The sequence below is a fragment of the Elaeis guineensis genome, chromosome 1 (assembly GCF_000442705.2).
Source record: "Elaeis guineensis isolate ETL-2024a chromosome 1, EG11, whole genome shotgun sequence".
In the NCBI taxonomy this organism is placed as follows: Eukaryota; Viridiplantae; Streptophyta; class Magnoliopsida; order Arecales; family Arecaceae; genus Elaeis; species Elaeis guineensis.
In genome coordinates, this window is record NC_025993.2 from 4,953,366 (window position 1) to 4,967,150 (window position 13,785).

Consider the following 13,785-nt stretch of genomic DNA (forward strand, 5'->3'; position numbering starts at 1 on the left):
TCACATCCTAAATTCCTTCCAATTTTACCAAATGAAAGGCTTTATGTATAGAGTCTTGGCCTGGGTGATGAGTTGCTCTCAGACACAAATACACATATATACATAAATAGGCTGGCATGCGCTTCTGGGAGCATCTGGCTCTAAATGCTTCGTACTGGAGATCCATGAATAACCTTCTATAATTAAAATCAGCATTGTTTATCATGATCTATGTTACATAAAATAGCTAGACACGAAACACCAAAAAAACAAGAATTTTTGAGGTCTTTCACTCATGCATCAAATGAAAACAAATTCACACTTTCAAACTTTTAAGTAAATTTCAAGCTTTCATGCAGTAATCCGAGTTGAATATAATTGCTATGCCCAGGAAAACTATAAACTGCATGCTACTTGAATGCATTTGTCTTGTATCCTAAAAGCCAAGACTAGATATGAGCTCTCTAGATACCCTTGGTGGATCAAGTTTACACAGTAGTAGTCACAATAGCCCAAAAAACTGTCTCACACCTCTTCTTACATATTAATCATCCGAAATAGCAACAAAAGACCAAGCTGGCCCTAGCTAATGGGATGAATTTATTCTATACAGTATACACAAACTCCATCACGAATGTATCAGAAACTCGTACATGAAGCGAAACATACATGAAAAGGAAATGTTTAGAACCTCAATTGAACTGATTAAACATAGAATTACGAGGTGCAGCCAATTGAAACTAGTAACCATGACCAACTTGAACATAACAAGATAGGTACAATACATTTGTGCTGCTAAACATTATACTTAAGTTGTAAATCGATAAGACGCGTATGAGATTGTGCAATTGGTCCAGCTATGATGGATTAATTCAGCCCTGGCCTTCTCACCTGCAGCGCCCATAGCTACATGTAAAGGGTAGAAGTGATCTGGCCAAGGGTGTGCCATCTTTCCACTAGGCGACTTCTCCTCGTAGTGGTTCACATCATCATATCTATCACCAAAAGTGAATTACAAAACAAGATGAACCATTGACAAATGCAACTCATTGTTGTTCAATGGCGTTAAGACCATGGAGGAGAAAATAAATAACCAAACAAGATGCTTAAACAACAACAAATAACCCTTGAAGTAACAAAGTGATGGATGATGGTAAGGTACCTTCCATCTAGGAGTGAATCCTTAAGCCATGTGTCGAAGTCCAGGGCCCACTTGGCTATGGGTCCACCATCAGGTCCCATTGTCCTCAAGTTATGTGTAGCATTCCCTGAACCAACTATAAGGATCCCCTCATCTCTGAGAGGGGCCAATGCTTTCCCCATGTTATAGTGGTAAGTTCCATCCCTGTCTGTCTGAACAGAGAGCTGACAGACAGGGATGTTAGCCTCTGGGTACATGAGCATGAGCGGAACCCAAGCACCATGGTCAAGGCCACGGGTCTTGTCCTCCTTTACACGGCCAAAACCAGCTTGTTCCAGCAGCTCTTTCACTCTCTTTGCTAAATTTGGTGCTCCTGGTGCAGGATACTTGAGCTGGCATGACAACAATGATTTAGTTAGTCAGATGCAGCCATTGTTCTATTTTTCGGGAGAACATCCTTGAGAGAAGCTTGACCACTCAACAACATTTGTAGTAATATAAATCTGTAATAGATTTGTCAGCAGAAGAATATATGGGCTGCCATATTTATAAAGACAAAGAATTAAACATTTCTGACTGCTGTTCAATCTTCATGTTAAGAAAAAAAGGGGAATAAGTCTTTTATCATTTGACATCACATGTGCTGAATGTCGAAAGATTTGGGAGCCTCTAGTGTGAATACATTCATGAGAAAACACCAGCTAAAGAAGCCCAACACACACAACTATCCATCAAAGTATATCCTCATGGGTGCATAGAAATATAAAGGCCAATCTAATGAATAAACAGGCACATTGTAGAGATATAATGGAATGCCACATCAGCATAATTCCAGTGCGGCAACAGAAGCAGGTAAGAAAGGGGGCATCTAGAGGTATTTTTGCTAAGAATTACTATGATCTACTCCAAAAAGATCTCCAATAATACTGTCTAAGCAAAACTCTGCCTCATCAACATAATATTTTAAATTCATCTTTTCTTTCTTCTTAGATAGTTTTCTCCACATGTTTCCAAATATTTCTTTTTCTAAACTTAACTCCCTTATGTCTTCTGTCCCTTTCATCACCTCAATGAATTGCTGTTAAGCTCTCTGAGCCTATACATACATACATTATCTCTTAAAATTACTACCCAATTTTACTTGGCTTCATCAAATCTGAATTCTGGTGTTCTATTAACTTATTGATTGTTTACAGAAGGACTGTTGTCTGTTTTTGACTCACATCTTATTATACACATTATGTCACAGATATATGAGTTCCACTTGAACTGGCAACACACGACAGCAACTAACTACCATTTGTTGAGTTAAGAGAGCTGGGTTTGGTAAAGGATCTAATCAGTAGAGTGGGGAAAAGGCCTTGGTCTACCAATGAGAAGAATTTTTAAACGACTTCTTCCATTTTTTATCTTAATGCAACATCCATGGACAGCCGGCAAGTTACTCCATAACATTGGCCGGCATCAAGATGCTCTTGCTTGGAATGAGGCCCATAGATCTGATCAATTAACAAGGCTTTTTTAATACCCAGATCAGGAATTGAAAATTTGCGCAAGTACCCTAATTGTATATATTGTCTCTTGTACAAAAACAACCGAATTCTGAGTTATTTTTTCAAAAAATAAAGTCTGAGTTCCTAAAAACCATTACTTTACCTTCAACATTATCACATTGACCCATCATCTTCCAACTCAAAACCAACAAACCAGGCAAGATCAAATTTTTATAACAAAAACAAAACATTCGGACCCACCCTTTCCTCTCTAGCACCAAAAGATTCAATTTTGATGAGTTCTTTTGCCAAAGATCACGAGATAATAACAATAAGAGGAAGGAAGATTGGGGGTTCACCTGGTACATGGGCTTGGGGAAGCCATAGAAGTCGTAGATGGTCTTGTTGGTGCCGTTGATGACGTTCACCGTCGGAACGGCCGTCTCCCAGTGGCCGGAGACGACGAGGATGGCCCTGGGGACGGCCTGCAGCACCTTGGACTGCCACGACCTCAGGAACGGCCTCGCCGGCAAGCTCTCGTCGATGGACAGCGTCGGAGATCCGTGCGACAGGAAGAAGGTATCCATAATCACGACTCGATCCCACGGAACAAAGGCTAAAAGTAAAGGAAATCAACGCCTGAAATGGACAAGGATGAAGAAGAGACGATAGAAAGTTCTCCCAGGGGGTTGGTGGAGGCGTAGAAGACCTTGGTTGGTGCCGCGTTTCCATTTTATAAGGAATTGGTTTGAGGCCATTTCATCATTGCTGACGTCGAATATACGTAGACTTTTACCCCTATTTGGTTCCAAGGATGGATGGGAGGGGAAGATGGACAAAAGGAGGAGGATAGGTGAGCGCGATCCATCTATCCTCGCCTACGTTTGGTAAAATATAAAAAAATAAATAAATATATTTTTTATTTAATATAAAAATAAAAATAAATATTATTTATATGATATTTTTATTAGATTATTTTTTGATTAAAAATTATTATTATTATCAATATATAATACTTATTTATACTGAATAAATAAATAATATATAAATTTATAATCTTTATAATTTATAATTATATAAAAAAATATAAATATTTAATTTATTTTAATTTAATAAAAAATTTTATGAATATATATTAATTATATAAATAAATAAATTATTTATAATTTGATTTAAATGGTTAACTAATTTTATATAGATAATTGATTAAAAATAATAAATATAGATAGAAAAATAAAAAATAATTTAATTATTTAATTATAATTATAAAAATTATGAACTAAAATTAAAATAATTAATAATTAAATTAATAGCATAAGATTGATAATATATATATATATATATATATATCTACGTATGTATGTATGTACGTACGTACATGCATGCATGCATGCATGCATGTATGTATATATGTATATATATATATATATATATATATATATATATATATATATATATAAAATATAAATGAAAAAAATGAAGAAGGGTAGAGATAATTTTATCAACATAAAAATTCATTCCTCGCATGCTTCATTTTTTTTCTTGTATTAATGCATCATTGTGCTATTTTTTCTTTGCATTATCTGAGATTGAGAGGATGTAAATAGTGAACTATATAGATGGATAATTTTTTTTTTATCCTTTTTAAAATTTTTTAAACTAAATGATGAATAAAGATCAACCATGCTTCTAATCCCATCCTCCTCCTCTCTCTCTCTCTCTCTCTCGTTCTCTTAATCCAAACCAAATTCAAGGTTAATATGGTATTTACACAATTAAGAATGGGATTTTATTGATGGCCGACTTAAGGAGTCAACATATGACTAGAATGTTCTAATCAAAACCAAGAAAAAAAAGACAGATACTATGTTAAAAGAAAAATGCATGTGTGATACTATGTTAATTTTTTAATTGAAAATTTATAATAAATATTTATATACGTAACAATAATTAAATGTAGGGGGAGAACTTGAAGGTTTGATATATGGTTAAAACAGAAAAAGGTTGGATGAAAAAAAATGGCCGGTTAATAGAATTGACATTTTGCATCCCAAAAGAAAGAATAAAGAAAAAAGCATTTTGCTTATAAATTAAGATGGATTTATATTGTTTTCTAAACATATTGGCTATGTAGTTTATACCATATTATTAAAAAATTGACTTTGAAATATTTTCTATTGGACTTTGGTTATATCTTCCCTTTGGGGCATGTTGGAGATCAAATTTCCTTAATAATTTTCTTCCCTTTTATCCCCAGAAATAATAAATATGAAAATTTTTTTATATCCGTCGGTATCCGTAGATCTAACCTTCCATAGTTGTCCCAAAAGAAATCTTCTAGGGTATGATACACTTACATATTAACGTGCCCAAATTTGAAGCCGTACACCCCACAGAATCTTCTATCATTTAATTTTTTTAAAAAAATTTGATTGCTTCTACCAAAAAAATTTTTCTTTTTTGACTGAAAATATGCTCTCTCTAATCCTCTAATCCTTGGTTATATTCTCCTTTTGGAGCATGTTGGACATCACATTTCCTTAATACTTTTCTTACCCAAAAAAAAAATCCTTAATACTTTTCTTCCCTTTTATCTCTAGAAATAATAATCACGAAAATTTCTTGATCAGCCAAAATCTGTATGCTTAACCTTCCATATTTGTCCAAAACACCCTTCTACGTTATAATACACTTACATATGATATGCCAAAATTCAATATGGTATACCCTGCAAAATCTTCAATTATCTATTTTCCTCCCATGCTTGGACATCTCATACAACTCAATATCTTCTAAAAAATCTCAATTTTCAAAGCACATTAATTTTATCCAAAAACCGGATGAGATCATTGTATCTAAGAGCCTGGATAGACAAAAGGCATGCTACAAAAGATTTACAAGGCCTGAGAGAGAAAAATTGTAACAATGTATATAGAAATTATACCCTATGTTGCATGTATCACATGTCTGTGCATGCCACCAATCACAACCATTTATTGAGATGCACCAAGATGTGCTTGACCATAAACATGAGCGGCTGTGATTGACGGCGTGCATAGGATGCACGGATATAATTTCTCTAGCACACGAGGCATGCTACAAAAGATTGACAAGGCCTGGTAAAGAATAGCAAGCTATGAGTCTCAACTTTCAGTGGTGCATGTTTGCGCATTGGCTTTACAAATACTTTGCTAAACCCCTCTCCTGCCAGCAAAGGCTCAGCTGATAAGCGTGCATGCCACCTAGCCCTTTATCCCTTCTGTAGATTACCCACTAATAAAAGTTTCACAACCAGAACTGGAGACATTGTGTTAAGCTCAATTATTCCACATACATAGCACAGTCAAACCTGGCTAATAGACAGGTAAAGGCCATCGTGGGCATCAAATGAATAATCTCCTGGTTCAATTTCTACAGTATTTCCATACTAGTTTCTTACTCTGGTAATGTGACTTGGCATCCAATTAAGCAACAAGGAATGCTAATGTGCTCATGAAAGGATATTTATGCAGCTTGTATTGAAGTTTTCCAGAACTTCTCCACAGGCTGTTCCTGCTTCAATTTCCAGCACCGTCCAATGAAATATTTCTCATTCTGTTAGTATGACTTGGCATCCCAAAAGACAATTAAAATTTCTGATATTCTTAGGAAATGAGATTTGAGCAGCTTGTATTCTCTTAGTCAGGAATTTAGAAAAGTTCCTCAAAACTTCTCCCATGAGCTGTGCAATATATCCTTTAAGATGCTATATGACTTTCACCATTAACCAGCAATGAGAGAAATTAGTTTCGACTTCCTATGTCCAGGACAGCAGAATGCCCTTTCCCTTGAGAGAATCCCTGCTTTCATCCACTGAAAAATTTATAATCATAACAAGGCAAGTAGCTCCAATGAAAAATATTCCTGAGTACAGGTTTGCTTACCTCTTCCACATAAAAAGAATAAAAGCTAACGAGAACCCCTGCTTGCCAAAGGATGAAGTTGACAAACAGCTATATGCATGTCTCCTTTAGCCTTGCAAAAGGTCAAATAAACATCATTGTCCAAAAGAATGATCAACAAATGATAGAAAGGCTTGAACAGTTGGGCCCTTTTCCTATATTATCTTGCTTTTTGGCTCTTTCAATTTTCTTTTCTTCCTTTTAGAATTACTGGAAGCATATGCCCTTAACCTTCCAAGTATTGTCCTCTCACTCACCCGCAACACCAGTGAGTGATACAACTTCCTCTCCTTTACATGACAGCAACTCCTCAACCTGTTTTTATCATCCTCCAAGGAAGCTGAACCATAGAGGCTCTCTCTCATATCAGCTAGTGGTATCAGTGAAGAACAAACATTCTCTGTCAGCATTAACTCCTTGACATCCTCTGGTGCTTCATGACATGAAATGTTCCCTGGTGTTTCACCGCATTTGCTTTTTGTGATCTTAATCAAATTAGTGATGTTCGAAGATTCATCAACACCCTCAAAAGAATCTATTAAATATCTCAGTTTCTCATAAGCATCCTCTGCTAAGAAAATGATGTAGAGAAGAACTAAAAGCTCTATCTGTGGTTCCCCATTAAATGAAATTTCAAAGTATTCAGAGTTCTGGCTGGTGCAACCTGAATACTTTAGTTGCCTCCACAAAGATAGCCTTGCTCTAGCATAGCGATTAGAGAATGAGGAGGAGCACCATTTAATGACCAAGTCTAGATCAATGTTAACAATGTCATATGGGTTATCAGGTTCTGTAAATCCATATCTGTGAAGAAGGGCAGCATTACCCATAGAGCCATACGTATTGAAAACCTGGAAGAAAATAATTATATTTTAGGAAAAACGAACAGTGGCTCCAAAGGAAGCAAAACAGAAAATGAGAAAATATGAAATGCATGTCTGATGTTTAACTTATTGAGCAGACACTTGAATGATGAGGCAGAAAGACTCAAAAGTTGCATGATTTTTTTTTTCTGAGGCTGGAATAACTTTCAATTCAAAATGATAGGAGGGATTTTGCTGTAAAGACATAGAATACGACAAAGACACATGTAACAGCAGCATATTAGACTATGCAAGTAACTTGAACTGATACTAGTCAGGCTTCAAAGCTAGCATGAACTAACTATACCGACCAAACTAAAACACCAAGGCACTAAAAGCAAGCAGCAAATTTGGAAAGCTTGATGACAACAACTCCCAATTAAGTATAAACTTAGTCAGAAAAATTTCTCCATATATGCATGTAAGTCAGCTTTGCCAGATATTGGATAGTGACATTCATGCCCCATTGATGGTAAAAGACTTCGTATCATATTGTATGATAATTTCATTCTATGCCTGACAAGATTGTCACTGCTAATGTCTGTGAGGATTGACAGAAATAGCGGCAAATAGGATGCAGGAGCTTACACTTCAAGGCTCACATAAATATGAGAAACTGATAAACGTATCCCAGCTAGATGAGATGATAATTCTAGAAATACACAAGTTCAAAGAATATTCACATATAAGGAACCAAAACAGAAAGTATATGGATATGCTTGGACCTCAGTAATACGTCCAAATGACTCAGCCCTCCTATTCTTGTTTGTTTGTTGGAGGAATCAGAGAACAATTCTGCAGCTCAGTTGAGGGGATATCTATGAAACTGGTACATTAGCCCAAGGATGGTGGAAACCAGTGCTTTTGTCTCAGTGTGGCTAGATTCTCGATCAGGCAAACCTACCATATTCACCATTTTTCTTAAAAATAAGCAGGGGATATTGAGGTCAAAAAGTTCTGTGATGTTATCTCAAGAAATAGGGAAGTGATGTTGATGGCATTGTGAAGATGAAATTGAAGAGGGAAGACATGGATGGAGGTCAGTAAGAACAAAACTCAAGAATTATGATGAGGAGGTTTGAAGTTTGTAAAACAGGAATTTCATGTATGGAAAGAAGTGGACAAAACTGTTATCAATATTTTGAACTAAAGCAAAAACATTAATATTTATGATTTTTGATGCGGACAAGAAGGAATACTAGAAAATTAAAAGGCTCTAGGAAGTAAAAACAGGATCATCTTAGTTATTGTTACTTTGGTTATGATCATGGTCAATTATAAGGGTATTGTCATGACTTTAATAGATAAGTAAGTTGTTTTGAAGGGAGTGAAGGAAGCACAAAATATGGAGTCATTTTCCTTTTACCCAGAAACTTCAAATTAGATCATGTGTTTACACTTATGGAGTTTTGGCATATGCTCTATCTTTTATGGTCACACCAGCATGGAGTTGTATATATAAGAAAATATGAACTAAATCATGTGTTGAATTTTAATGAGATTTTTGCAGAAACCTTTCGCGTTCTTCTTAGTTTGAAATTAATTTATTCACATTCCTTCTGTTTTCTTCCTCTAATTCCTCTTATATTATCCTGTTTTCTTCCCCTTGAATCTATCTTGTTCCTTTTTCTGTTTTTAGTGGTAAAGCAAATCAAATCTGGATGGAAATAAAAATCTAAATCTGGTACGCAGATTTTCATTACCACTTATTCCCCAAACTTCTTCGAAACCAATTCTCTTTAATTGTTGAAACCCAAAAACTTCGATATTAAAAGCAGTCCTATTTGCATATCTTTTTGACTTCTTTTTACTCAAATATGTCTTGAAACAGATAAAGATGCAAAACTCTAATCCTAGGCTATATGAACTTTGAATGGGTTAGTGGGTTGAAGATAACTCATCAGTTGCAATTAACATGTGAACTAGAGCCTGGAGGAGGCTGCAAAGTTACCGGATTATCATGATAAGAGAGTCCAATAAGATATGTCAATTATTTAACCATATGATTATAGCTCAATATTAGATAATTTGACCAACAGACCTGCTGTAAGAATAAATTCACCCCCTTGGGGGTGAATCATCCTTGCTTAGGTTCTCCTCTCTAGTATTTATGTGTACTATATGCCAATCTTTGGGGCATCTAGCTAGACTGAAGGACATTGTGAGTGTGGCTGCATCTGTATGTGTCTAGATTGTGTACTAAGGGGTTTGTGAAAATGTACACAACTTTGTTAGGCTAGTGCCTAGGAGATATCAGATTATGCACAGTGGTCTTTTGGCTGTGGTTAGGAAAGGAAGGCAACTAAGTAATTTTATGTTTTAACCAGAGCATAATCACTTTCATTGAGCAAATGAGCAAACTTATTTTACATACTAAGTTACAAACAAACACGATCCCTACTTTCAAAGTTCTCCAAAAAATAAAAAAAGCTCCAACAAACTCGGTCAATGTAGTCGAAGCTGGGGAAACCAAGCCATTCTAAGTCACCCTATCCAACTTAATTATCTTACCAAGCTTCAAGCAATAACAGATCTTCATATCATGCAAATACTGGGTAAAGCATATGATCGTTTTCTAATTTATATATAAGAAAGAAAAATCAGTTGGAACTGAATACTGGCCTCTGACCCTGCCTCAACATGTCTCACAATAATCATTTCTAAGACTGTAGGATCCTCCCCTGATCAAGAGAGAGCAAGAAAGTTAGGTTTTTTCCCAAGTTAAAAGTTTAATTCCTTAGGACAGGATAGAATTCATATAGTACCTGAAGATCTAGTACTTAAATCCACATCTGATAACTTATCATCAGCAGATTCATCACAAATTCCCCCATCGCCTTCATCGTCTGAGCTAGAGCGAGACGATATCGATGTAAAGTGAACATTCTCAGCTCCAGTCTTGTGATTGAAGCTGAAACATATAAAAAAATTAATTATACACCAACACCTATGAAAGAAACATGAAATTCTCATGAAGAATATATTGCATTACAAACTTACAAGATGTACTTTGCAGTTCATATATCATAACAAAAATCCAGCAACAATGATCACTTACAGATCAGCTAAAGGCACCATTCCAAAGCCATGATAACCATCTATCTCAAAGGATCTTGAGGAGACAAGACTCTTGGCAGAAAAATATTGCTCAACACCAAAACTATCCGGATCAAGCTTTAAAGGACGCGATAGAATCAGGGGCTCAATAGATTCTTTCCAGTCCTCATATAAAAAACACTTGTCTTGCTTTACTATCTGCCTAGATATTTACCAGAACAAAGAGAAAATAAAAGATGAGAATTTGAGGCCTCTGTATAGGCTCTTAAAAATCAGGACATAGAAAACATTGCACACAATGAAATAATGTGATCTGAAATTGATTAAGAAAATTCATCAAATAATTGAATAGTTAAATTCAGAAATAAAGGATAAAAGAAACTTTACAAAATTATCTGAGAAGAATCCAAATACAATTTGAGATTTTTTTAACTCTCCAAATCATTAGATTTACTACATTGGTCTAACTCTTATAAAAAAGGCCAATAGTGCTATATAAAGTGTGACAGATAAAATCAAAGTTAACATTTAGCCACTTCTGGTGAATACCACATAACTATTGAATTCTTCTTTCTTAAATATAAACTTACATTTGGTCTTCGAGATAAACTGCTGAGCTAAACTTAAATGTAAGCCAATGATTTCTCCACTTCAAGAGCAAGGGCTGTAATTAAAACTTCAAACTTAGATACATCTAAGACAGGTAGGAATCATGTTTGAAATCAGAGACTGTTGGGTTCTTATAGAAGATTATACTAATTAATCTTACAGCTAACTTTTGCTCGTATATATGTGAACTATGTTGTGCAATAATTGAACCAATCTTCCAGTACCCTATAATTGACCGTTAGAAACATAAAGAAACTTCTAATGTGAAAATAGTGCAATCCGATATTTAAGAAATCTTTGCCACTGACTCCTTTAGGATAAGTCTCAAAAGGCAACCCTACCATCTAACTGATGTCAACCAAAAGGCAACCATTTTCTCTAAACCCTGATGATCCAATACCACGTCAGCATAAAAAATGCCCCATTGTGCGAAAAAATAACTTAACTTGTTCAAGCAAGCACAATTTCTACCTTGTGGAGCCCCGTACATCATCCCATAGAGAAGGCCAAGCTAGTTTAGATAAGAAGTTAGAAATACAGAACTTTACCTTCTAACTGGCAAAACAATTGAAAAGTCCCATCTTTCCCTAATAACTCAGATGATCTTATTTCCATTGCAACATGACAAACTCCCCCATTCTACTTAAACAAGAACTTAACTTGTCCAAACAAGCACCATTTACACCTTGTTAAGCTCTATCCCATGGACAGAGCCGAAAGCTTAGACTAGAACTCTACTTTCCGACCGGCGATATTCGTGAAAATCCCATCGTTAGATGAACTTTCTGCCATTATAGCAAGATAACAAGAACCGGGGTCTAAAAGGCACCACATTTACCTTGTGGAGCTCCGTTCCAACGAGAAGGGAATCGACCTCCTCCAAGCTCCAGACGAGAGGCACGCACTCCCTCTCCGGCAGCAGCTGGAGGTATCCATGCCACGGCGATTCCGGCCCCAGGCTCCTCTCGTACATAAGTGCCACGGCGAGGCCGAGGCAGCCCGCGAGGCCGGCGCCCTCGATCATGTCGCGCGCCTTGGAGGTACGGATGGTGAGGCAAGCAAGCTTGGGTATAGTGACCACGAGGTCCCCCTCTCTCAGGTCGCAGAAGGCCCAAACGGAGACGCCCTCGACGGCAGAATCGGCGAGCTCCAAGGCGTCGCTCCAGTCGATCCCCTGGGACCTCATCCATCGCTTGAATGCCCTCAATCGCCTGCCAATGCCGAGGATTACGCCATGGATGCAGATCGGTAGAGAGCGAGAGAGAGTGAGAGAGAGATAGAGAGATTACCGGGTCATTGGAGAGGCAGAGAAGGAGGACCGCCGGCGGAGGCGGCGCGATAGAAGAACCGGCTTCTTTTCGGCAGGGCAAGATAGATTGATATAATAAGGATTCGAAGCGGGTGGGGTTGGACCGGCAGTGATGGTGAGCGGACTGGTTTAATGGATTGGACCGGCATCATGGTTTAATGATTTAGGATTTATTTTATTGTTAATCTATTATCTGATTTTTAGAGTTTCATTAAGTCTAAAATAGTCAAATACAAATTTAAGCAATAACTGATAATTAAAAAAAATCTAGATATTATTGGAGAACTTATTTTGGATTAAAAGTAATCTAATCCTATCATATGGAACCTTGGTCTACTCCCTTGAATAGTTGCTTCCTTGGCTCAATCATTTTATTTATTATATTTACTAAATATTCACTATAATTATTGTAAAATTGAGAACTAGTTAGTAGAGTAAATGGCACGCACTTGTCTCACCTTAGAAAGAAATCAAAACCATTATCCATATAAATTCTTATTTCCTTCCTTATAAATTTGTCACCTTATATGCTTCTTTTTGTTTTTAACTTTTGTTTCCTTGTGTAGTCAAATATGGGATATTGAAGGTGTCGATATGGAAAAACACAAAGTATGAGCATATGGGTTTAACCAAGAGTTTGCAATTTGGTATTGCCGATTTCGACTAATGATAGCAATAGGCTTAAATCAAATACTGTTCCATATAACTAGCTAATATACAAATCAGATTATACCAAGGCAAACCACTACCATCATAGACCTCACAAAAAAAAAGTTCCAGTCAATTTTTTTCTTCAAGTTTGTTGAATCGAATCATAGAGCAAGGCATTCATCACAAATCTTAAAATGATTTTACTACTTCTTAAAACACAAATCTACTCCCTACCCTAAAATAAATAATAAAAAAAAGCCCAATCCTTTTTTTAAATCTTTGTTTGTAACTATCCATGGATGAGATTTGGAGTTATTAACATTATTTTCTCTTTTTCCTTTAAATTTGGCATTCTTTAGAAACCATGTGCTCCACCAAAAAGATATTTAAGAAGGGTGTAAACTTTTTTTTTTTCTAAACGAAACTCAAATTGCCAAAGGCAAAATTAACCAGTCTTCCTTTCAACTGGACTAAACTTTTTTTGCACCTTGCAATGGTATCAAATTTACGCCAAGGGATATCAATGGATCAACCATAGGATCAACCATAGGTCAAATATTAGATATCCTAGATTGTGTTTTTAAATCAAGCCCGTTCAACGTTTTATTAACATCTTTGCTAAACCAAGCTAATTAACATCTCCTGTTTATTTTTTTTTTTAATTTTTGATTTTGGCTTAGTTATTGTAACAAACAAAGAAGAATGATCTTAGCATCTATTCCAACTAGAGTTTGGCAATGCT

The 13,785-nt window shown here is 36.0% G+C and overlaps 2 protein-coding genes across 5 annotated transcripts; both read right to left on the minus strand.

The window, feature by feature from the left end:
• Positions 1-537: 537 nt before the first annotated feature.
• On the minus strand, positions 538-3,319 carry LOC140859428 (extradiol ring-cleavage dioxygenase-like). The gene is made up of 3 exons (XM_073261192.1): positions 2,973-3,319; positions 1,142-1,512; positions 538-974 (listed from the first exon to the last, which is right to left on the minus strand). The coding sequence occupies exons 1-3, from the start codon at positions 3,198-3,200 to the stop codon at positions 788-790; spliced, it is 786 nt and encodes a 261-aa protein (XP_073117293.1). The 5' UTR covers positions 3,201-3,319; the 3' UTR covers positions 538-787.
• Positions 3,320-5,733: 2,414 nt separating this feature from the next.
• LOC105037894 (uncharacterized) lies at positions 5,734-12,493 on the minus strand. 4 transcript variants are annotated; one of them, XR_002163855.3, is made up of 7 exons: positions 12,373-12,493; positions 11,922-12,294; positions 10,476-10,672; positions 10,183-10,328; positions 10,040-10,098; positions 6,537-7,405; positions 5,734-6,452 (listed from the first exon to the last, which is right to left on the minus strand). XR_002163855.3 is itself a non-coding variant. In XM_010913519.4 (6 exons), the coding sequence occupies exons 1-6, from the start codon at positions 12,378-12,380 to the stop codon at positions 6,710-6,712; spliced, it is 1,479 nt and encodes a 492-aa protein (XP_010911821.1). In that variant the 5' UTR covers positions 12,381-12,493; the 3' UTR covers positions 5,734-6,709. The 4 variants fall into 4 exon arrangements, 2 of the variants coding, with proteins under 2 accessions (XP_010911821.1, XP_019703471.1); XR_002163854.3 differs by having other exon boundaries at positions 5,734-6,465; XM_010913519.4 differs by having other exon boundaries at positions 5,734-7,405.
• Positions 12,494-13,785: the final 1,292 nt, after the last annotated feature.

Bases quoted from the DNA above. Each gene is read 5' to 3' on its own strand.
- LOC140859428 (XM_073261192.1), bottom strand. From the start codon at position 3,200: ATGGATACCTTCTTCCTGTCGCACGGATCTCCGACGCTGTCCATCGAC. The intron at 1,513-2,972 runs GTGAACCCCCAA...TTGTCATGCCAG, and splicing joins TCCCCAAGCCCATGTACCAG to CTCAAGTATCCTGCACCAGG. The intron at 975-1,141 runs GTACCTTACCAT...TTTTGGTGATAG, and splicing joins GATTCACTCCTAGATGGAAG to ATATGATGATGTGAACCACT.
- LOC105037894 (XM_010913519.4), bottom strand. The intron at 10,673-11,921 runs GTAAATGTGGTG...ATATCTAGGCAG, and splicing joins TTGGAACGGAGCTCCACAAG to ATAGTAAAGCAAGACAAGTG. The intron at 7,406-10,039 runs GCCAGTATTCAG...ATTTTCTTCCAG, and splicing joins ATGTTGAGGCAGGGTCAGAG to GTTTTCAATACGTATGGCTC.